The sequence below is a fragment of the Harpia harpyja genome, chromosome 4, assembly GCF_026419915.1.
Source record: "Harpia harpyja isolate bHarHar1 chromosome 4, bHarHar1 primary haplotype, whole genome shotgun sequence".
Lineage (NCBI taxonomy): Eukaryota > Metazoa > Chordata > Aves > Accipitriformes > Accipitridae > Harpia > Harpia harpyja.
Genome location: NC_068943.1, coordinates 41,085,699 through 41,109,549, shown reverse-complemented (window position 1 = coordinate 41,109,549; position 23,851 = coordinate 41,085,699). Strand labels below are relative to the sequence as shown.

General features: G+C 43.7%; 2 protein-coding genes across 9 annotated transcripts in view; one reads left to right on the top strand and one right to left on the bottom strand.

The window, feature by feature from the left end:
• The window catches only part of PRDM10 (PR/SET domain 10), a 47,143-nt gene extending 46,118 nt beyond the window's left edge, over positions 1–1,025 (bottom strand). For 2 of the 4 annotated variants that reach the window (XM_052786358.1, XM_052786364.1), the window contains exon 1: positions 894–1,025. The gene's annotated coding sequence lies outside the window, so the exon portion shown is untranslated. Of the gene's footprint in view, positions 1–810 lie in introns of all 4 variants that reach the window. The other 2 variants (XM_052786365.1, XM_052786359.1) reach the window with 2 other exon arrangements.
• The window catches only part of APLP2 (amyloid beta precursor like protein 2), a 114,132-nt gene that overhangs the window by 46,287 nt on the left and 43,994 nt on the right, over positions 1–23,851 (top strand). For all 5 annotated transcript variants that reach the window (XM_052786370.1, XM_052786369.1, XM_052786368.1 and 2 more), the window contains exon 2: positions 19,457–19,560. In XM_052786370.1, coding sequence (XP_052642330.1) covers positions 19,468–19,560 — 93 coding nt within the window. In that variant the 5' untranslated portion in view covers positions 19,457–19,467. The remainder of the gene's footprint in view (positions 1–19,456; positions 19,561–23,851) is intronic.

Here is a 23,851-nt window from a genome sequence, read left to right as displayed (position 1 = left end):
GGGAGGGGGTGCGACGCCCCCTCCCCTAACTAGGCCAATGGGAGGCAGGGGCGCGAGGCACGCGGCCAATCAGGAGGCGCAGGTGCCCCCCAGCCCGCTTCCCGCCACCGCTCCCCAGTGTGAGAAACCACCGCAGCCGCACCCCCCCCCCCCCCCGCCCCGCGGAAGCGCGAGGCGCCGTCAGCGCCCCCCCGCCCTACCCCCACCCCACCCCACCCCGTGAGGGCGCCCAACGGTCAGTTAGCCCCAACCACTCCGGCCCCGGGGGGGGGGACGGGGACGGGGGCTGGCGGCGAGAGGCCGCGCCGGCCTGGCAGAGGAGAGGGGACGGCCCGGCAGCCGAGGGTGGGGGACCTGGTCTGACCACGGGGCGAGGGGAGCGAGCGGCCCAGAGTAATTGGGGGCTAGGCGCCCACAGTGCTGGGGGGGGGGTGAACAAGATGGCTCCGGTACCCCCCCGCCACTGAGGTGCTGGGGTCCGGACTGTACCATCCAGGGAGGGGGGGAAACAGGGGTGGGGGCAGCCCCTTCTCCCTCTGTCCGGGGCGGGTGGGGGATCCCGGCTGTGGCGGCGAGGGGGGGGGGGAAGCGGACTGTACCTCTCCCGCGGGGGGGGAAGGGGAATGACTGCGCCCTGCTCCCCCCCCCCCACTCCTGGGAGCGAACGGTTTATCCCGTCCCCAGCGCTAAGGAGCCGCCAGCTCTGGGCGCCATCTTGGGTGCGACTAAAACAACAAGTCCAAAACCCCCGGCTGGTCCCCGCGGCGCCCCCGGATCGGGCTTCCCTCCCGGACCGTCCCATCGCGTTACCTGAGGGGGTCCCGTGCGGGTGCCGCGTCCCGGCCGCCGCCGCCGGCCCCGCTGCGGCCCCAAACCCCCCCACCTGTCCTCACCTCACAATGGTAGCTGCAGAGCGGGAGGGGGGGCGGCCGCCCGGAGCTCATTACCATAATCTGCCTGGCAACAGGCCGTGGCACCGCACGCTGATTGGCTGAAACGCCTCCGCCCGCGAAGATGGGGCATAAAAGTCCTCAAGAAAAGACTCGGAGGCGGCCAGGTCAGGGGGCCGGGGAGCAAGGGGGGGACCCCGATCCACGGGGGGGGGGGGGGGACACCCCTGCCCGGGCCTTTACTCCCCCCCCCTCGAGTCCGCGCGACCAATCAGAGCGCCGCTCTCATCCCCTCTCCGTTCCGCCGGGGGCCATGTCACCAATCAAAGCGCTCCTCTTATCGCGGCGCTCCGCCCCCCTTGCTGGGGGGGGGGTGTGTGTGGAGGGGTGGGGGGGAGAGGCGAGCAGCGCCCCCTGCTGGGAGGGGCGGGGCGGGGCGCCCCCTGCTGGCGGGGAGGAGCGGTCTCCGAGTGACGGGCAGTGATTTATTGGGGCGGCCGGGGGCGGGGGGGCGGCCGGGGTCTGTCCCTCTGTGTGTGTCCCGTTCCCCCCCCCTTTTTTTTTTTACATGGCAAGGAGGGCCGGGTCCATCTCCTTCTCCCCACTAGATTAAGGAGGTGAGGCCCAAATGTCTCGTGGGATTCTGTGTCGCATCCGCCTGGCTGGCGGCCCCGACGCTCCGCGGCTCCCTCGGAGTACAATTGTGCGAAATGGTGTCAAAAACAGCAGTCCAGCGGGTTTCGCTGTCATTTTACTTATACGCTTACAAATTAAAAGCTGAAGCCAGAGCTATTTGTATCGGTCGAGGGTCAGCCCATGAGGAAACGTCCCCAAAAGGGCTCTTTTCTGCCTAAAGGGACCGAGACTGGTGCTGGTATTTCTTTTTTATTGTGGTTTATGCGTCCGAGTCCTAAATGTCAGCTCAGAGAAGGATAATAATTACTATTGTTCAGAAATTTAACTAATTGGTCATTCCAGTGGGGTTATTGCCGTACTTTCATTGCCGCTCATCTTAAAGAGGTGTTTGTATTATGGTGGCATGGAAAAATACCGATTTTCTTATTCCTTATTTGACATTAGCATATGCTCAGAAAGCTATTTGATTGAGTAGTTCAGCAGATAGTTCTTAAATAAGACAATCTCTGTGTTTAGTACCTTTTAAATTTATTCCAAATGGCTTCATGAACTGCATGTGTGCATGTGCCTAATAAACACTGTTCCACTGAAGCGTGGGCAGCAGCAGATTCTGTAACAGGCTATTGTGGCCAATCGACCCAAAATCCAGTAATAGAGGAAGGGTAAATTTTGGTTAAAGATGAATCACTGCTTTTACAAAAACTGGTTCTGTTCATTTTCTGCCCTAGGAGAGTAGCAAGAGGTCCGATCTTCGTGCAATTAAGCGTCTACTTCTCCACTAGGTCTGTCTTTTTAAAGCCCAGTCTAGTCTTTTAAATTAAGAGGTACAGGTGTATATTGAAGTCAGCCCCTGTTGTACTGACCCATGCCTTCCATGAGTAATCAAGATTTAAAAAAAAAAAAAAAGAGAAAATTTTCTAACTTGTGCTTAGGAACATAACCTTAAAATGTTAGATAAGAAAGGATTTTAAAACTGAAGTGAGCAGAATTAGTTACCAATTAGAAGTTTGTTGGGGTTTGGGGATTGTTTTTTTCCCCTCCATAATACTTCTTTACTTCTCTGGGCCGTTCTCTTAATTTGAATTATGAGAGTTATGGAGTCAATTTATTCCTCTAATCTATAAAACCAGTTTTGATTTCATTACACCATGCTGAAACATTAGGATAACAAATAGCACAAGGAAATACATAAGACCAAACAAAACTGCTTTATTTCTCATAAGTCTTAACAGCTATATGTGTTACTTTTAAAAAAAATCAAAGCGTTTTCAGTGTTGTATTTTTATTCGGGATTTCCAAGAATCTCCCTAACATTTTGAAGACTTACTGGCTCAGACACAAACACACTATTGTGCCATGTTTTCATGCAGACATGTAGTTCTTCAGCTGGGCACAAAACACCGCAGGACCTTAGGGCTGTCCTTTCCTGGTATGTGGGTCATACTCCAAAAGTTATTCCACAGGTTGGGGTTTGGGGTTTTTTTTTTCCCCTTTTAGCTTGGAAAGACCCATTCAGTGCAAGTGTACAGTGGATGCAACAAGCTGCCAGATGCAGAAAAAGCATGCTGGTCTGATTCATCATCTGCAGTATCTGGAATCTGATGTAATGCCTATTGTATTTCCCACATTTAATGTGTTGTTTCTGATGCTCCAGCATGGGCTTTGTTTTTCCAATAGCCTCATGCTGTGAGAGAGAAGCCTTCACACAAGGTTAAATTTATTTATTTCTAATTTTCATAGTTCAAATAAGCTACATAAAATGATTTCCCCATTCGCCTGTATTGTCTGGAACAGTGCTATAACCCTTCATCAAATCCTCCTCCCCCCCTCACATCTCCTGGGTCATCAGATCTGTATCTCCATCTCTGCATCACCTCATTTGTATACTGCTGTTTCAGCACTGCCTCTGCTGCATGTGTCCCTTCTTGCCTGTTTTGTCTCTTCCCTTTGGCCGCTACAAGGCTCATTTTTCCCGGCCGCAGCACCGTGTCCCACATCGAAGCGTGCATACTGACATCCTCCTGGCAAGGGCCCATTTCTCCATCATTTCAGGCTCCAGGGAGAAAAGCCTACTACAACCCCACCCCATTTCATTTACTTGCAAATATCTTTTTGACCCAACTCTTTCACTTGAATCTCTTCATCCAGTGTCTTCACCTAATAAAACCACTGTCACAAGTGTTTGTCTTATAAACAAGCCTCCTGCGCCTGGACCACAGTCCCCTACAGCTGCTCACCAACCCTCTGGCTTCCAGACCTCCTAAAAAGCTTTTTTGGTCTTTTCCTGTCCATAGCTCTTTGTTTCTGGTTTTGTTGGGCTTATTCGATTTTTCTTCATGATGTTATCCCATTTTGAGAAGCATGTAGATTAAAACATGACAAAGAAAAATGCTCAAGTGCTGTAAACTCATTTGAGTTATAGAAGCAGATGATGCCTCGCTGGCCCTGGTGACCTCCCGGACTACATCTGTGCATGATAAGTAGGTACTTGCACCTAAGATTTCCAAATTAAACGGTGCACGAAATTGGGTTATGCATTGTGTCACCCATCTAACTTCCCTTGTGCAAGTCAGCAGCTGGCTGTGATTTAAAACACCAATCTAGAAGATGGAAAAACTTCAGCTCTCTCCATGTTTCTGTTAGAACCTGCTAAATTATAATGCAACTGAAATGTAATTACTTTACTTCCTGCCCAGAGAATACAAACCATGGTGAAGGTAGTGATGTGAGTTTACTGGTTTAGAGCAAGCCAACATAAATTTAATTAAAGTGGCCTCATGTAAAACACATACAAATACAACAGAGTTATCCCATTGTGGTTCTCAGGGTCATCTCCCCCCCCCCAAAAGGTTTAACTTTCTTTTTTTTTTTTTTTAAAACAAGCTGAATTAATCCCCTTATACTGCAAGGAAAGGTTTGACTAAAAGAAGTTGGGGGGTTAGCATGCCTTAATAGCATCTACCTAATCATCTCAAAACTTTAAAGTGATTTTACTTAAAACTAAATGAAAAACATGCCATTAGAGAAAGCATTTCATCACATACTGTCAATATTGGCTACCCTTTTGCTGATCCATACCCACCGAAATGGTATTTATCCCCAGTATTTAAGAAGAAATATAGGCAACAGGTACAGTAATAAGTGAGGAAACCATTCACATAGCACACCTCCCCCCCCCCCCCCCCCAGTCTTTGCTGTGCATTTGTTAAAAGGTGCATCAAGTCTTAGGAAAAGGGAGCTTTTCAGTTCACTATGAAAACCTCTTTAGCAAAGCCACGCTGCCATACAGGGATGGGAAAAGCAAGTTCTGGCTGCAAAAATGCCTGCAGGGAAAATACTTTGCCACTCACACACCAGTATCTCCCTGACTCCATTAGAACAATATTTATTAAGGCTGCTGCTGCTTCTGATAGCGTCTTGAGGTCTTTGGGTTTAGGAGAAGAGATAAATAAACCAAGGGAGTTTAGCATTTCACAAGTCTTGATGTAAACTGCCTGTTTGCAAGCTTTTCCAGGATAAGAAAAGTATTTTTCATTCTTGTGCACAGCTGCTGCTGTGTAGTCCTGGCCCTTAAGCAAGGCAGCCAGGTGGCTGTGGTAGCAGTAAATGCTCCAGCTGACGGGCTACAGCAAGTAGAGGAACACCGATGCACCAAAGTTGGTTTTTGCATTGCAAGACTTCTTAATTATTGAAGCATTTCCCAGCAATCTACACTGGACAGATGTAGTTCAACTTCAAATCCAGGTCAACTACTTCTTCATTTGGGATTACTGTTTATTTAGTACATGCATTTCTTCTCTGGGAAAGATGTTCAACCATGATTAGCCTTACAATATTTCACTGAAAGTACCCAACTTCTTTGGCTGATTTTTCACTCAAGTTCAGTGTCACCACTATCCAGTTCTGGTTGCGTAGAAGCATTGTCATTAGTAGGAAATAATTTGTGCATCAACTGCAAAGTAAACACAGAGGCTATTTGGGTTTCCTCTCCATTAAGGAAGCTAGAATGACTCAGAAAACTATTAACAATGCTTTTTGATATTTCTGAGTTTGCTAGAAAGTTGAATAAAGGTTGAATATTCTCTGTTAAAATTGTCCTAGGCATTATAATGAAGGCTTTTAAAAAAATTGTGAACATTTACAGGATTTAAAGGATTTTTAACTTTTCTAGAGGTTTCCCAGGCCTGGGAAAAGACTTGTTAATACACATCCCTTTGATAGTTGTTTTCAAAAAAGTAATGATGAGATGATAGAGTCAGTCTTACCCAGCCTCTGCTGGGAAAGAAAGGATCTTTAGAGATACTCATCCTGCTTCTGGATACACTTAGTAGGTAAATAAGAGAGGCGACATGGAAAAAAGTTCAGTGATAACTTATGGTAGATGTTTAGACAGCAACCACATTTAAAAAAAATAATCATATTTTATGATCTCATTTAGTATATGTGCCATCCATACACTCTGTTTATCTGGGCTGTTTATAGAACAGCAAAAAGTAAATTTCCCAGCTGGGAAAACTCAAATATCTTTATACATACTGAAAAATAATACTATCTGTCAGATGGTCAGTATTCCTCCATCCCCAGAACTGAAGAATTAAGATGTCTGACCTTTTCGTGGATGTAGGAATTGGGGGGTGGGGTGTCCAAACCACTGAGTCCTCTCTATCACAGACACCGCAGTACATAACCTGGGCAGGCTTTCTCTTAGGAAAAACTGAGACTTTTGTTCTTGCAGCCTTGAACAAGAGACTAAAGACATCACTGAAGACAAGGGTGGTGGTTTGGTTTTTTTTTCCAAGGCCCATTTCTACTTATTTGTTCTTGTGCCAACGCTTTCATGCAGTTTAAATAAGGGACTTTTTTCTTTCCCCAGTGTTTATTCTCCCAATGCATTTATAGACAGCAGTTATATCCTCTCCCAAAGTTTATTTTGTTAGACTATACAAGCCACATTTCTTTCATTTTCTCCTGTATAACACATTCCTCATTCCCTTATCTGTCTTACTAGCTCCTCTGCTGTAGTGGGGAAAGAGGGCTTTTAAAAAGAAGTTTTCCTCTTGCACAATGCATTTTCTAAAGCAGCTTTAGAAGCCCTTATTGATTGCTAAGGGTAAAAAACTTCCCCTTGGAAGTCTCTAGCTCTCATCCAAAAGTCTGGATCTCCAAGCTTGTGAAAGTACTCAGCAGCTACAGTCTCATTCTTCAGCACCTGAACAAGATGAGTAAGGTTCACCTGGAGATGGTAGTCAGGGTCATTTAAAAATCCAGGTCAGCAGGCAAGTTCAAGAGGATGAGGCAGGTCTGAGATCCAGACAGGAATTAAATCTGCAGATCATAGCTACCAGCTTGTGAGAACAATCAGGATTAGACAAGATCCTGTAGTCCCTTACCGAGTCTATAGCAATGAGACTGAGTCAAGATCAAGCTGGGAAAGTGAGGTTAGAAATCCATAGCCAGGTACAGCCAACCCCAAGATAAAACCCAACACTGCTCAAGAATTAGACAAGGAATATAGTCCCAGGCTCAGCTTAAATAGAGCTCCTGGGCCCATGGGTGGAGGCCCCAGGTGAAGCTGTTCAGGATCAGTAAGATTTATTAGTGGCCTCAGGTCCCTGGCAGGGTGTAATGGTGCTGTTTGGGTGTTGTGGGTAAAGCTTTGTCCCTGCAGCAGTCCTGGTTTTAGGTAAAGTACTTTGTGTTTGGTTTTTATTTTCTTAGGTTTTGCTTTAGAGTGTGTCTTATGTGTAATGTTTGCTGGACTCTTGTCAATTAAAAACTTGTGGGTCTGGTTCAAAAAAACAGCTTACAATTTTGGAGGAGGTTGATGCTTAACTTTTTTTTTTTTTCTCTGAGGTTTGAATCTTGCCATAATTTCAAGTTTTTCCTTGGTTTTCTATCATGACAATTAGAAAGTCAGACCTTTGCAAAGAACAACGCTGCTGCTGAAATTTTTCCACAGCATTCTGGGATTTTGTGGTGAAGTGGAAGAAAAACAACATTTGCAACATTGATGGTGTTGTACTGCAATCAACATCTCTGGCATAGGAGACTTGCGGAGTCCTGTTTGAGTACCTGACCCTGCAGCGAGAGCTGTGCGAGTAGACACTGGCAGCAGTGTGGGGCTGTATTGATTTAGATGTTGTTTTGGATTGCATTCAAAATATTTTTGCAGAGCAGTTCTTTGCAGTTGGATGTGTCCTTCAAGAGGATAGTGGTCTCTGTGGCAGAGAAAGGTTTACTTTAGTAACTGATTAGTTTAAAGGAGGGGATGTTTTGAAACTAAACTGAGTTTGAAAGCTAAGTGTATTCCACCCACGCTATAGACAGATACCTGAACGCCTTTGAAAACAAGTGTCTTAGGAGAACAATAGGTATCAAATGGAGTAAACGTATAGCAAGTGCCAAGATTTGTCAGTGAGTTCAATGTCGGCTTATGTCTAAAGCTGACAAAAAGAAAATGGTATCATCTGAGACAGCCATTAAGATTGAAGCCGCAGCCTCTGCCCTGGTGCAGATGGCTACAAATGAAAAACTTCTGCTGCCAGTCAGACAGGAAAAACATGAAAATTTGCTGCATGGAGGAAAAGCACAGAGCTGCTGAGAGCAGGGAATTCTGGCAGATCCTCCACTGTGCTTCAGACAAATGACACTGGAGGAGAGATGCAGATACTGTAGGCTATGAAGAAATAACTTGTCAATCTGTTTCCCCAAAATCTTTTAGTGAACAGAATGTAACCCAATTATTTTGAGCCAGTCTCTTTTTTTATTTTTCTTTTTTTTTTTTTCCTTGCAGGAAATACTCCTTGTTGTCAAAGCTTGTATGATGTTACTCAGGTGTGCCCAGGTACCTGGCCAGCTGGACCCAAAACAGAGGTGTTTTCTTCAAAGCAGAGGATTTGCACAGTAAGGTGAGAGCATTCTTTCAAACATTGTTATGACAGTAGTTAGCATTTTTCTGTTATTACAGAGTTGTTCAACTGTTGCTTTGAACTCTTGTAACCTCAGCCTGCATACAGTGGAAAAAATCAGGATTTGCTTGCCTGAGCATGAGGCTGCAGTTCACAATAAAATATTTGCTGCAGTTCCAGCTGAGTGCTTGCGTGTCCTGCGTCATGTTAGGTTTGCTCTGCCTTAATCTTGCGGGGACCCTTCTTGAGCTTCATTTCAAGAGTTTTGCTGTCAAGAGTAAAATTGATGTTTCCCAGTGCTCTAAAATCCATTTGCTTGGGAAGACTCTCTTTAAAGCTAATACACTACAGTGGTAGGATCTGGGCTGTGAGTTTTATCAAAGAATCCCACAGTTTGACCCCTGACTTTCAAAATTCTCTGAAATTTGCTGCTTAGTGAATTTGCCTGAATAATAGAGGACCACAGTAATAGCAAGGACATTTCTTAAAGCAAATTTGGAGTAATTTTGATCAAGAGACTTGCCAGCTGCAGGCCCATCCAATCAGTAGCCAATTTCTACACTGAAATGTCTTTTTTGCCACCATGGTGAGATTGTCTTGAAAGTTATTATTTTAGTTGCTGAGGTATTTAGGAAGGCAAAGGACAGTAACACATCTAAGATGACTAGGTCATCTTATGCTTCTCGGATCAGTCTGATAAGGCTGAATTTATCTCCCTGGTGAGTTCTGTTTCATCCAAGAATACACTAAGAAGTTGAATGAGCCACTTCACATCCTTGCAGTCTTCCTCAAATGCAAAAGGTTGTAATGAGACATCTTGTTCTGTGTTAATCTGTGTAATGAATTCCAGAGCCTGGCTCCCCTTCTCTGCCCTCTCCTCACTAATTCCCCGCAGAACTTCTAGGAAACCTGCTGCTGATGCCTGTTTTCATTTTTTCCTTCCCAAGTTTGCCCCTTACCTAGTTTTATTTTGACCCATTCACTTTCTCTTATAGTGGTTGCAGAAACCGTAGAAAAAATATTTTACAAAATACTATTTCATTTAATATAGAGCAACTGCAATACAGCAAAAACACATTAAAGGTGTAATTAAGAGTAAAAGACAATTCGGTATTTCTGTAACACCTGCTGGGGGTTTATCTCCTTTCATAGTCTTTCACCAGGTTTTCTTTAACAGCTGACATGTTGGTTGATAACATAAATACAAAATAAAAATGAATGAAAGAACCCTCTACCGTGCAGAATGCAGGCTTCTTTCATGATTAAATACTCAATAGTGAATCACACAATTGTTGAAAAGCTATTGGCAAGCATTTGAGTCAAAGGCAGAAAAAAAGACTTAATGTGTACAGTGTTTTTCCTTCCCTTACTTTAAAGAAACATTTTCACAATGCAAGATCCTTTAATGAAGATAACAACTTACATAGCCGTAAACTCATTTGATTCTTATTTTTCATTGCTGTACTTCGTGGATGCTTTTTGGTAGATTATTTCCCGCCCTGTGCCAGATGCTGTTTTCATTCACAATGAAGTAATAGTCCTTTGTGAGTGATATCACAGTATTATACCACAGCCCTTATTGTGACTTCTCAAATTTAACGTACTGAAATACATTCTTTGTTGGTTGTTTGGGGACTTCTAGATCTAGGCTTTGATTGAAGTCAGTCTGTAACAAAAAAGAGAGAACAGAGCCCGGAGAACTTGGACAGTATGCAATTTGCAGAAAAACATGGAAACAAAAGAAGGGCAAAAAGGAAAAGTTTGAATATTTGATATATTCTATCTCTTCTTGTATAGACAGAGAAAAAACTTGAAATAAGACTTGTGTAATTCATTGTTTTTCAGGTTTTGAGAGGGTGTAGGTATTTAACTGCTGACCCTGCCAAGGGATCTACCCGTGTGCCAGCGCTGGGCTACTGCAGTCGATGCTGGATCAGCAGGTAGCATTGGCCGGGGGAACCTGGGTTGGGGTCTGCTCCTATTTCACACCGCTGCATGTGCTCCGGCTCTGCGCCCAAGCACTAAAGCAAGCATATCCAAATACAAATAATTTCTAGTTCTTCAACTGGATCACAGGGTTAGGCCCTTCTAAACATAGGCTAGAAACTTTGCGGTTCCTTTTTAGACATATGATCTGTGGGTTTCATATCATGACGATACAGTTCCAACCTTTGCTGGTACCAGGTTTATTAAAACTGGTGTATGTGTTTGTGCCAGTGTCCGTGTGCATAGGAATTAATTCTTTTGAAGGGTTATGTAAAGGTATATTTTCCAGAAGACAGAACAAATACAGGGAATCCAGTTGAGTTACTTAAGGCCTGATCATGCAAGGAGTGGAGCGCTCTGATTTCTAAATGCAGGTTAGAGCACTTCGCATCCCCCGGTTCTGTGTAAGGTTGTAGGGGTGTGTCTGTGGGGGCACATGCATACATATGTGTTTAAGCATAAATTGACCTAAGGACATAATTATACATGCTTATTTTTCCCCCTTTAGAAGTAAACTGATAATTATGAAAAAGTGAGATGGAAGACATTCCTTTTGAAATTGGTAAGCACATATTGATTTAAAATCTTTGAGTAGACGCTTTTTTGGATAGCTTTTTAGCCATTCCAGTCAACAAAGGAGCTGGCAAACAGGTCTGTCATCCAGCTATATTTTCAGGAAGCATGGAAAAGGTCTCGTTAGACTTTTTTAACAGAAAAGAGGGAGATATTTATAATACCTGATAGAATATTGATATATTTAAATGTGCTGATATATGAGATTTTAAAAAAATAGAAAACGTGGACAAATTTTGCCCTTGTTGTAGTCCACTGAGACTGCAGCAGGTAATATATTGAGGAAAAATTTAGCCAAAAGCAGTTTTGAGGGAAACTGTTAAAATGCAGATAAATTAAGATGTCTGGCGCACCAGAAGAATCTGTATTCATGTGGTGAATGTTTCGTTACTCATACTGCAATGCTTTCTGAAGTATATTTTTGTATCATCATTTCCCATTTTAAATTCAGCTCTTAAATCCCAAAAGGGAATTAACTACCAGCCATTTGCATTTTAAAGGGAAAATTCAAACCTCAATAGAGTGCTCTACTTAAGACTCCTTTTATATAACTTAGCCAATGAGCTACATCTCGGTAGAGACCTTAGGGAGTCAACCAAATGACTGAGACAAGGCAGGGAAACGTAGACTTGGAAGAAGCCTTGTAATTTGCTTCATAAAATGCAGAATACACTGGTATCAGTGTGAAGCTCTCCTGCGAATTGATGTTTTCATTATTGTGGGGCAAAATGCCTTTATTGCTGGGGGGGGCGGGGGCACCTTCAACCTTTGGCACACCGGGATGGCTAGAGCACAGGCTACTCTCTCTTGCTGTGCACGAGGGAAAATCATAGTAAAAAAAGCTGTAAAATAAAAAGAGCAACTTTTAATTCAGCCCTTTGCAAAACATGGGAAAAGACAATTGGAAAGTTACAGGAGGAGCAACATGGGTTTTGTTAAAACAGAGATCTCTCGGGTGCTGACTCATCTTCTGAGAAAATGTGATTCAGGAGAGGAATTGAGGGGGCTGTTCTGCCCCTCAGGCCATGGGTTTGCGGGTGGAAGTTGTAGGCGGTCCACTCCTTTCCTTGGAGACATTGGGATTCATCTTCTACTCGGATGTCCCAGTTCCTTTCAGCTGTGTCTTGCTGCATGCTTTTATTGAACTGAAACAGACTTCAAATACATGTATTTCTTTATTTCTTATCACCAAGAGAACCTACATTCTAACTTCTTGCTGCCTTAGTAGCTTGAAAGCTGCAAAAGTACTGCTACTTCTCATTTTCTTGTGGCCCTCCAAAGAACTGTACATTTCAAAGGTTATAAAAAAACCCAGTGCAGAATATGAAGCCGCTCTCTTAAATGAGTTTATAAATAAATAGTACTTGAGAGCATTGTCTGTATTTGGGACGTTTAAAAAAAAAAAAAGTGTAGCGTGAGGTCTGCAAATATGAATTCCTGTGCCTGGGAATTCCAAAATCCCACTGGTTTTTTTCCCCCTAACTCTTAGTTGAAGACTAGGCTGCCTATCAGCACAAGACCCTTCAGCTCCTTCCCAAAGCGTGGTCTGGGGACAGGCACCGGAGGGAAAAGCTGCAGGTCCCTGCGGTACCTGGCGCACAACTCCCTTGTCTCCAGGGTGTGCGTTTCAAGAAACTAAAATAAATATTCCTGTGTTGACATAAGAAGAATGACTGGGTGGTTGGGAGCCATCAGGCTTCTAATGATGATTGTAACAGGAAATGTACCTTAATGTTTGTTTAAATAGAAAGATGCAAACTGCAGCTGTCTATGCTGATATCAAATTAGAGTAAGGAGGGAATTTTTGGTGGAGTTATTTTGCTTTTAAGAGCACCAGAAAAATAAGCACTTAAAAGTATCGGGCAGCTGATGGAAAACAACAGTTCCCAGTAATAAAGCTCTGCAGTATCTGACATGACATGTCTCCTAGACATTTTAAAATTCCTTATTGTCTGTTGCTGTGTCATAAGTTACTTCCTAACACACCCGGTTGCTTGCAAACTGAGTAAGTGCACCAACAAGTGATTGGGGGGAACGGGGTGGGGAGGGGGGGAATAAAAAGCGACTTCAGTGTGCCATAAAAGAGCTTGTTAGCACAGGTTATTCCATGATGCCTGATGTAACAGGCACTGAATCAGACCTGATTGCAGAGGGAGGGTTAGATTTTTTGTTGTTGAATTGCACTTATCTTCAAAGCTGCTGCAAATGTTTCTACCTTTATTCAGCAGGACAAGTCCTGAGGTTTTTACATTCGATGTTGTTCATTGCTGTGCCATTTGTTAAGATGATTTGGCTTTTAATCCACCAATGAATACTGAATGAAGAATTCAATCATGATCCGATCTCTTCTTTTGCTTGCCAGTAACACAAGCCATTTTTATTTTCAATTTTAGGTTTCTTTCACAGTACAGGACAAAAATAAATTATGAGTGGAAAGAAGTTAAAATTGTTCCTCTCAAGCAACTCTCCTGCATCAATGCTTAATCCTTCCATCATATGTGGTATCATTAATCATTCCACTGTAATATTTGACACACACATTTGTGGGACAAATTCAGATCTAATATAAAAGCTGCGATAATACTGACTTATGTGGAACTGGAGCTAATTATAACATATTTGAATTTTCATCTTTCATGAAAGGCCTCTATAAAATGAACAACCTTTCACACCGTTGAAATGAGACTGTCTGAGTGAGACAGGCAAGCAGATGAGAGGAGAGGAAAGAAACTTTGTCCAAGGACAACAGGAGAAATCTCAACATCATAATGAGCCCATAACTGTGGAAAATACGCTCAGTTGTTGGTGGATTCTTTTTATTTGTGGGTTGGTTGTTTGGTTTTTTTTCGCTTTAAGCTCTCATAGGGCTTCTCTCCCACAAACTGCACTGCTCAGCTTATTTAAGTTGGAATGGTTTGGTTGCCTTGATATATGAATGAATGATCCTGCCATCTTCAGAGACTAAACAACACTTCTGTCTTCAGGGGTGGACTAGAAGAGATAAAGATGACAGGACGCCTTCAGCCCATTGTAGGAAGATATAAGGATGCAAAAGAGTGAGAATTTACTAAACATTTTCTGCAATTCCTCCCTCCCCCCAGTGTCAGGACTATACCTTTATTTGTAGACCTTTAGACCCCCTGCCTTTTGAGTTCCATGTGTCCGGTTAAGTGTTTGCTGCAGCTCTTTGCAGAAGCATCAGGCATTATTCTGCCTTGAGATCTTGCCTGTGCCCAAAGCCTAGCACCCATCTGGAGAGAGAAAATGAGCAGCATAAATACCCAGTTTGTATATTCCAAAAACTGAAGGTTAGCTAAAAAGGTGGTTAGGCTCTTTTCTATTTTTGCATTTGGGATCCTGAATCTGAGTGTGGGCTCATTACTCTATTGAATTATATATTAGAGGTAATTTCCTTTCCTGGATAGTGAATCCTACAGATGTGCAAATCTATTCCAAAAAGGATTGCTTGTATCTTTCAGATGCTGCATTTGTCTTGGGTAGTCTTTCTTTCCAGACAAACAAACTGTCCAGCTAAATTCATCATGGTCATTGGTTTTGCCCTCCATCTAGAAAATGAGAGGAGATCATAGACTTAGCACATTTTCCCAATGCTAGAATTGATACGCAGAGTATTGAAGGAGCAGCGGCTGCCTTTAGCAGCCATGCTCTTGTTGTGCTAGCCTTAAGCATCCTCGATTGATGTATTTTTCATTTTCCAATGCATTGCCACCTTTTCTGTGCTGATGTGCTTCAGCAAAGCAGTAATTTCTAAACCGAAAAGAAGGGGTTACTTTGAAGTTTGCAGTTATGGGAGAGGGAGTATTAATGTTACGATTGTTTCCTTAACAGTCTGTTACATGCTGTAGGCAAGGGTCACGCTGGTTGAGATTAACGCGGCACAACCTGCTGTTTAAATCTCCCCCCAGAAAAATCTCAGAATACCTGCATGAAAGCCAGATTAATGGCACTGTTTGAGGCATAGAACAGAGCAGTAGAAAAACGGCCATCAAGAGTTAAGGACTCATTGATACATAAAGGGTAGACTTTTCCTCTGTTCCTTGCCAAGCCCTTTTAAAGATGTCTTTGAGTAGAAACAGAAAGGCTTGTTGTCCACCACTATTTACTGTGTCACTTCCTTTTCACAGATTCCTATGCTGTTTTTCCTCACGCCTGCAATTACTCCTTTTATCCCCGTTTTTAAGGTACAACTCCACTTACAATGCATCTGTTCTTATTTATTCTCCATCCTTTCATTTTTCTAAACTTCATTGTATTCCCATAGGAATCGCCTGCCTTTTTTTTTTTTTTTAAACTCCTGTCTGCCTTGCATTATCTTTCAAGGCCTAGAAGGTCTCTGCATCTTTTCAATTATTCTCTTTCTATGGAACATCTTCATCCTCTGTGTATACCTTATACCTTAAGCCCAGTTTCTTCAGCAGTTTCCTTCATCTCATTGCTGCTGGACTTTATACACCTTGTCTGCAACGTGTTGTCCTTTTGAATTACAGATGGAAGACTGAGTTGCAGAACTGCAGGAACCCTAAACTTCCACAAAGAGATTTTGCAGCCAAATATAGATGTCCAATTCCAGAGCAGGATGGCAACTTTCCCATGTTATTTATGGGTTTTGGAGAAGTATTATTTCCCAAAGGCACTTATATAGCTGGATGTTGCATCAAGTTTTAGTTGAGTAATAAAAGTTTTGCATTGCTTTATGCCCCTCATGCAGCCTTGTTAACAGATAGAGGTCTTGTCCTAAGTGCAGTATGGCTCGTGATGTGTTGTGGCAGTCACCTGTATATCATTCATGCAAGTTGGGCGGTATATTTTTTCTAGAAGCACTGTTTAGTATTTCTTACATTGCTGAATTGTGCTGGAATAGAGAGTTCTCTTTACTCAAGCCCGCCATGTGCTGTAGTAATTTTCTAAAGTCAGTTTGCATTCTATCTCCTAAAACCAAGGCTGACTCGGCTCTACCTCTGCAACCTCTAACTTGCATGTATCTGTCACATAGAGCTAGTATGAATGATATGATCTGCCATTTAAATCTTCAATCAAGTTTTTTAATTAAAAGAGCTGCAAAACATTACTATTCACAGGTTAGATCAATTTTATGCTTTAATTTGTGGAGTTTAAGAGAATGGTGAGAATATTCAAAGACTTTCTCACTTCTGTGAACTCATTCTCCAGGTACTGGCAGGATTTCAGCACATCAGTTCGTTAAAGTTGCTGTTCCCAGTGACTTTAATGGTACCAGACACATTCCTCACTGACTTCTGTTTGCCCTTTTTATCAAGAGCTTAACATTGCCCTTTCAGGGCACGTTTTTGCAATCATAAATAGGTTCTTTCTGTTCACACAGTTGTGGTCATGCAAGTGATAATGGGCAGAGATGTTAACTTTGAAATGTTTCTTACAGAATAAGTAGTAGCAGCCAAAGGTGAGGATGAGATTCTCAGTGCTTCGTTAGCACAGACGTACTGGGAGAAGGGCACTAAAAGCCCTGGAACCAAGCATATAAAATGGGATTCTTGGAAGGAAATTAAATCTGCCACCTACCTAAGGGGTAACAACAGGAAAGGTGTTCTAGGGAATGCCGCAGCCTTACAGCATTCATTCAAAGTGGCACTGTTGTCACAGGCGACAGATAACTACCAGTTCTCATCTGGAATGTATCTCCATGGTAAATTAACCATCACCACCGTGAGTGTCAGCATACCTGCAGTCGCATAACCTGCCGTTCCTATGTTGACTAGTACTCATCTGAAAGCAACCACCTCCAAAGCCTTTTCCTGCTGAAAGTGTTTGGGTTTTTCCAACTGCTGGAATCACATTTGCATTGTGCTGGAGACTCTGCCTCAATCTCCCTTCCTCCCTGCCACCTAGCAGCCACATGAATTCAGTTGCATTCAGAGCTTTTGATGACCACCAAGGAAAACAAGATCTGGTGGATTAGAATTTTTTTTTCTGGGACTTTTTTCCTGGGGAGAACTGATCTCTTTATGAAGGGGAATCTGTTATTCTTCAAATTTTGATTTGTTGCTTGTTTTTTAGGTAGTGAACCAAGCACTGATGGTCTTGCTTTTGAAGCAGAATATGTTGTGTTGCAGCCTCGCAGCAGGACTTCAGCTCTTACATGCTGGTGTGTCTGCAGCGTAGTACTAGGAGCAGGCTATGTTACAGGGGGTGAGAATGCAGCTGAGGTCATACCTCATGCTTATCTGTGAGACTTCTCCAAAAGTTATCAGACTGAAATTGCTTTTTGGAAAAATGGAGAGTAACACTGTTGTAATCGGGGCTGTGTCAGTAAAAATACTCCAAAGTGAATCAAGTATCTGTTTGGTTAAGGCATGCCTGCCTGTGGGGATGCTGCTTTCTTTTGTGTTAACAGCCAATGCCCCACCATAAAGTATTATATCCAAATAGGTTGAGGTGGAGGACTAGGTGTATTCTGGTTGTACTGTTGCTCTGACTTCTGACACGGGCACCATGTGGCCGTGGAAATTCAGACTCTCATTAGGGCCGTCATACTTTGCATGTCTCTGTACTTAAGACATTTGTGACTCAATTGCAAGAGCTGCTCGGTAACCTGCAGCCAATTACTTCAGTTTCTGCCGTGCCCCAAAAATCAAGTCTTCACACACCCCAAATTAACAAGCCCTTTTTCTTTTTTTTTTTTTGGCAGCTGTTTTGCCATGTTAGCTCTCAGAGGGGTTGTGAACATTAATTAATACTCACCAAGCACTATGTAAATATTAAGTATTAAAAGTATATTAATTTATATAGCACTTTAAATGCTATATAAATTCAACCTCAAATGGAAGCCCCTATCCAAAGATTTATAAAGAGCTTGTACATTTTGGCCTGGGGAGAAAGAAGAATACCTCCTTTTTTAAGAAAAGGGAAAAGCTTAGCTCAGAATCTCCTGTTATTTTCTCATGTATTCATATTGCACAATAAAATATTTACATGAAAATGTATCAGTTTTCAAAAAGAACTTGTTCACTCCATTTTCCAACTGAATTTGGCCAAGTTGAAAAGAAAATTATATATGCCAGAGGAGTGCAGTAAAAGAGATTTAAGGCTTTTCAAATACTATAAAAAAGAGACTGTAATAAGTGACTAGTGGACCAGTCAGCTGTTTTAATTAAAACTGGGCTGCTTATTGATCTCTCGTACAGATTTACCCCCATCTGCAACATTTCAGCAATATTCCCTTCAACCATTTCAGAAAATAGCGCTCGTTAAGAGATGCTAAAGAATATAGAAGTTGAGAATGGGAATGGTTTATAACTATGCGACATTTTGTACAAAGATGTTTGTTTTTTTTAAATTTCTTTTTATAAATAACATGGTGAAATAAAAACAGAGTCAATGCAAATTTGGTTTTAAAGCCAGAAACATGCCCTTAAATAGTGGCCCCAGCTGTGGCACAACATCTGCACTGAAAGAAACCAGTGCCGTGCTCCAGTTGTTCAAAAGAAACTGCAGGCATGGCTGTTTCACGCTGACCGGCGTGCAGACTGGCAAAGGTGATGATGATGATGATGTGTCATCAGGGGTATGTACCAGTTGTTTTAATTAAAGCATATGGAGAGCTTTGCTGCGTTTACAGAGGTTGGCAGCAGGTGTGCCATCTTCTCTTCCAGGTAGTGCCCGGTGAGCAGCTGCCCTCGGTGTTGGTGGTGGGATGAAACAACCTATGACTGTCATTCAATAGCTGTATTTTAAGGAAGAAAAAAAAAAAAAAGGCACAACTGTGTTGGTTTTTATTCCAAAACAAGCAGGGCTCGGAGCTTGCTGGTAGTATCATGGATCAAGGGTTTTAAGAAATAGGGGATAGCTGTGCAGAGAGTTTTCTTTTTAGATGAGGAAACCGCCCAGCAAACCCTCTCCTCATCGCTGTGGCGGGGAGAAGCAACGAGGCCGGAGGGCTTTTAGTCCACAGATCCCCATACAGCCCGCGGCTTTTTAGGCTCTTCGAGGTAAGGCATTTCACGTGGGCGGTTAATTTCTATAGCAGCCTGAAAATAAAAGAGGGGTGAGGAAAAATCCCGCTGGGGTGTTTCCCCGCCCCGCGTTTCCCCTCAGGGCCTCCCCGCGGCCTCAGCCCTCAGATTTGGCCGCCATTTCCCGGCAGGGCGGGACCTCGCCACCCCCGTGGGCGGGGCAGCTTGCCCCGCGCCTCCTCCTATTGGCTGATAGCGAGGGAGGGCGGTGCGGCTCCCTCGCCCAGACGTCCTTACTCACCCGGGGGCAGGGGCGGCTTTCCTCGGCGGCACGGCGATTGGCCGCTAGCCGGGGGCTGCCGGGACGTCACTCCTCCGCGTCTACGGGATAGGGTAGGGTAGGCGGGGCGGGGCGGGGCTTCGCCAGGCGGCTCCCGACGCGCCGCCGAGGGGGGCGCTGAGGCCGCAGTAGCGCTTGGGCGGCGGCGGAGGAGGAGGAGGAAGACGGCGGCGGCGGCGGCGGCGATGATGATGATGATGGGCTCCGCGCTGCGCTTTCCCCTCCTGCTCCTCCTGGGGCTCGCCGGTCCCGCGGCCACGCTCGCCGGTTACATCGAGGTGGGTTGAGGGCTGGTGGGCGGCCGGGTTTCGGCCGTTAGGGGCGCGCGGGCGGCCGTTGTAGGGGGGGGCTTCGCGCCGCTGACTCTTCACCTCAGGCGGGCTGAGGCAGCGGGTGCGGCCCCCGCTCCGAGCGGGCTTCCCCCGGGGGAGGGTACCCGGTGCCGGGCATTGTCTGGCGGTGGGTGAAGGTGGAAGAGAGGCCGTGGGGGAAACCGGGCTCCGGCGCAGCCCCAGGTGGGACTTTCTCCACACACACGCCCCCCAGGGCGGCGAATTTTGGGAGGGAGGGTGGGTGGGATGGTGGGGTGCGTTATCGCCTGGGGTCACCCTGCAGCTGGGCTGCGGCTGTGAAGGCGGAAGATAAAGTGGGGCGTTCAAGGTGTCTCTGCTTGCATGGAAGGACCTGGAGGTTGACCAGCTTCTGTAAGATCTTCTCGGGGTAGGCGGTGATGGGTTCGCGTTTTTCCCTTGTTTTCAGGAAAGCACTCCAACCAAATACCGCAGGCCTCTTATCTGGCCAAGGATCGCATGGTTTAGCAGCTTCATTTCACTGTAAGCATGGGTTGGTTTGGGGTTTTTTTTGTTGGGCTTTGGTTTTCTTTTTTTTTTTTTGAGAAGTGACCTCTGCATTCTTGGCACGGTGGCAAGAGCTGTGAGCTTCAGATTGGTCTAGAAGCTTAAAAGAGTATTAGAGGGCAATTTCGTAGAGAAAAACCTCTGTTAAACCAATCCATTTGGCTGCTGTCTGCTTGATAGATCCCGAATAAGTCTTCGGGTTTGAACTGTTTCCTTATCTTTCAGAGGGGATGCTTCAGCCAAGTGTAAAGGGTGTGCACTTAATACAGAAGTGGCTTAGATGCTGCAACTCATATATATATATGTGCGTACACACGCACACACATATACGACATTTGTATCTATATATGAAAGTAATTGGAAGGGGGAAAATTCTAACTTTATCTCTAAAACCAAAAACTTTGTGTAATCTAGCTATCTAAACAACAAGATGGGTAGGAAAAAATCATGTAGATTTCAAAACTTCACATTGTAACCTATCTATTAGAGCGAAACAAAGAGCAAAGTACATGCTGAGCTTCAAACATGGCACTTAAATAGAATTTAATAATCTGCACCTGAGTGGTGTTTGGAAATGCAAAACAGCTACATCTGTTTTGTATAGGTTCTGGGTTATTTAGGGGTGGATAAAGAATGGGCTTGTGGCTACTTGTGAATGGCTTGATTTGACAGTTTAGAGTAAAATTTAATAAGCTTGGTTAAGCAGAACCTCTACCTCAGTGCAATGCAAAAATCTGAAGTCCTAAGCTGGTGATAATTACTAACTGGCAATAAGCGTGGTTCTTTAATATTTTTAATGTGCCTTGTGTGAAATTAGTCTAGTCAATGACTTTTGCCTATTTAGCTGCTATTGAGGAATGGTATTGCACCTACTTTGTACCAGTCCTTCTGTTAAATTTCTATAACTCAATGGAATGTGGTGATAATTGTCTTTGGAAAAACTTGTGTGGAGGTTATCTTGCAGGAAAGATAACTTAAGACTCAGTAGGGCTGCTCTGAGGGTGTCTAGTTAATGCCAAGATCAGGTTACTTGGCATTGCCTTGGTGGTAGGGGACTATCCTGGCTGCTCGGAGGTGGCCGTGTTAAATCTAATCTCTTGCACCTGTTTGGAAACTCTTCCAGCTGTAGGTCACTTCCTCTGTCATATCCGAGACAAATTCGGCTGCTATGCACATCCCTTCTGGAAGCTGCTGCTGCTTATGGACGTGTGCTACAAAATGCCAAGTCGGAAAACAAATCTAGCTGTAATTTTATTCTGAAGCCTTGTGTTTGTCTGATGAAGCAGATCCCAGGATTCGCCAGTCACAGGATTGGCGAAGGGTTTGGCACAGAGGGGAGAGCGGCAGTGTTGCACCTCAGCACCCCAGGAGGGGCTGGCAGCCCCAGAGAATGGGGGTGTTGACCCCTTTGAAAAGGATTAAAGTGAAACTGTTTCTGCCTCATTCTTTTTCAGAGGATCGCGGTGCCTGTAATAGGGTTGGTTTTACAGGCTGTGGGTTCACTCCCAACCTGCAGCAGTCTAGTCTTCACTGGCATCGGTACTAGTGTGGAGTTATGTTAGTGCACCAGGCTGTCCTCGGTGCCTCTTCAATCTGTTCAGCCATTCCTGCAGCAGAATTTGCATTCTCTGAAGGCACAACAGCTACCTTAATCTGCTGACAGAAAATGTCAACTGTGACATTTTAATTCTTATTTCTGCTGCATCCTCTCCCATTGTCTTGTCTGTGGGGGACTGCAGCTCTCGAGTCTTTATTGCTGCCAGATTTTTGCAAGAATAGTATCTTGATGCAGAGCTTAGGAAGTGAAATGGTTACTGTTCTTGGTTTTTATACTGTGATTGTTACTGGATGCTATCCAGTAATGTGATGAAAAATATGCAAGAGATTGATTCCCCCCCCCCCCCCCCCCTAGTAATAAAAGATGATGTTTGAAAGTGTACTGGAGTTAAGGAAAATGCATAGCAATGTCTTCAATTACTAGTTTAGTTGGATTGGCACGGTCCCATTAGGTGGATTTTCCTTCACTTGATTATCGTAGCTACCAGTCCCTGTCCCTAGAACACCGGGTAATCTTCTTAGCGACTACAATTTGTTTTTCTTTCTTTCCTGCACAGAGAAAGGGGAGTGGCAGATTTTTCTTTTTTAAATTATTGGTATGTGAACCTTTGAATACAGCATTCACGAGGGCTTGTTGTCGGTGACAGTCAGTCTCCCTTTCAGATCGTCGTGAGTTGATGGCAGATAACCTTTGACAATCTCTCTTCCGAATGAATTCGAATAGAAGAGCTTAGAGAAACCATTGATACCCAGTTATTGATGTTTTTCTTTCCATCGTAGTATGTGTCCTAGGGTTATGTCTGAATTCAGTGACTGCTGTGTTTTGCTTGTGAAGTCCCTGAGAACTTCAAATAGGACACTGATGCCAACTGGAAAAAGAAAATAAATCTGTTCTAACTTGATCTGTATTCCAATGATAAACTACTACTGCTGTGCCCTCAAGGCCTTTAAAGGTGCAAAGTTTTTTTTTATCACTTGACCTTTTTGTATAATCAAATCTGAGGCGATGCAGACTCAATACTGCTTTTTTTTTAATCACGTTTGGTTTTAGTGGTCTTTTTATCTTGAATGCTTAGGTCTGTTACCTGTCTGTTCCAAATTACCAGGATCTGGGGTGAGGAAAAAAACCAACTGTGTTTTACAGCAGAGTTGTGGGTTTCATGGTTTTTTTTGTTTTTGGGGGTTTTCTTAATTCTTAAATTCTCACCGACAAAAATATCAGTCTTGTGCCTTTTCTGCAGACCTTAGGGACTTCTAATTGCCTGCTGCATTGAACAAAGAACTCCACCTAGGGGAAATTTCCACTTCTGTGTTGAAGTCCTGAGTAGAAACAGCTCAGTAAAATTCCAGCCTTGAGCGTGTAGCCTTTAGTTTGCTTTCAGATCCTAAAACTTCGCTTGCCAGTAAGTGTTAGGAAATATACTTTCATATGAAAGTGATTATATGCAGTGCCTCTTCTAAGCCTCAACAAAAGCTTCTCTGAAGCAGAGATACGTATAAGGAAATAAAGCAAATCAGATGGACGTCTGATACTGCAGAGAGGCTCTGGAATTTCTGCTGCATTGTAGAATGCCACCTGAAGGTAAGCTCTGCTCTTTGGAGAAGGCCTTCAGCTCTCCTTGTTTCACACGTGAAATATTTATGACCTCTCTTAAATGTTATTTAGGCATTAATATCTCTACCAGGGATTAAATGAATTTTTTGTTAATATGTTCATTGCATTGCCTGAGAGTTACTCAAAACCTATTCTGTAGGTGGCTTTGAGCTTTATTATAATTACATACTGCTCCTCCTTCAGCACTTCATAGTGCAGGGAGGGATTAATGCAGCGTCCGTGTTCTCTATACCAGTTGGGCTTCTCTCTAGATGTTGCTTATAAAAATTCTGCCTTTTTTCCTATGTATGTGTCTTTTGGAGGCGTACGGACTCAGTCTTGTAAACGTAAGTTATTTTGACTGTAGCATCTACTTCTACAAATGTACTTAAACCATAACCTTGTTCTTCAGTTGAAAATAGAAGAGAAATACACTGTCCCCAACTAGATCTTTCTTGTTATCTACACTTTGGCATTTCAGACTCTTCTCATTAACTACTTAGGTTTTCTAAATTGACGTAATCCTTCAGATGCTTGCTCTCATGCTACTTACGTGCAGTA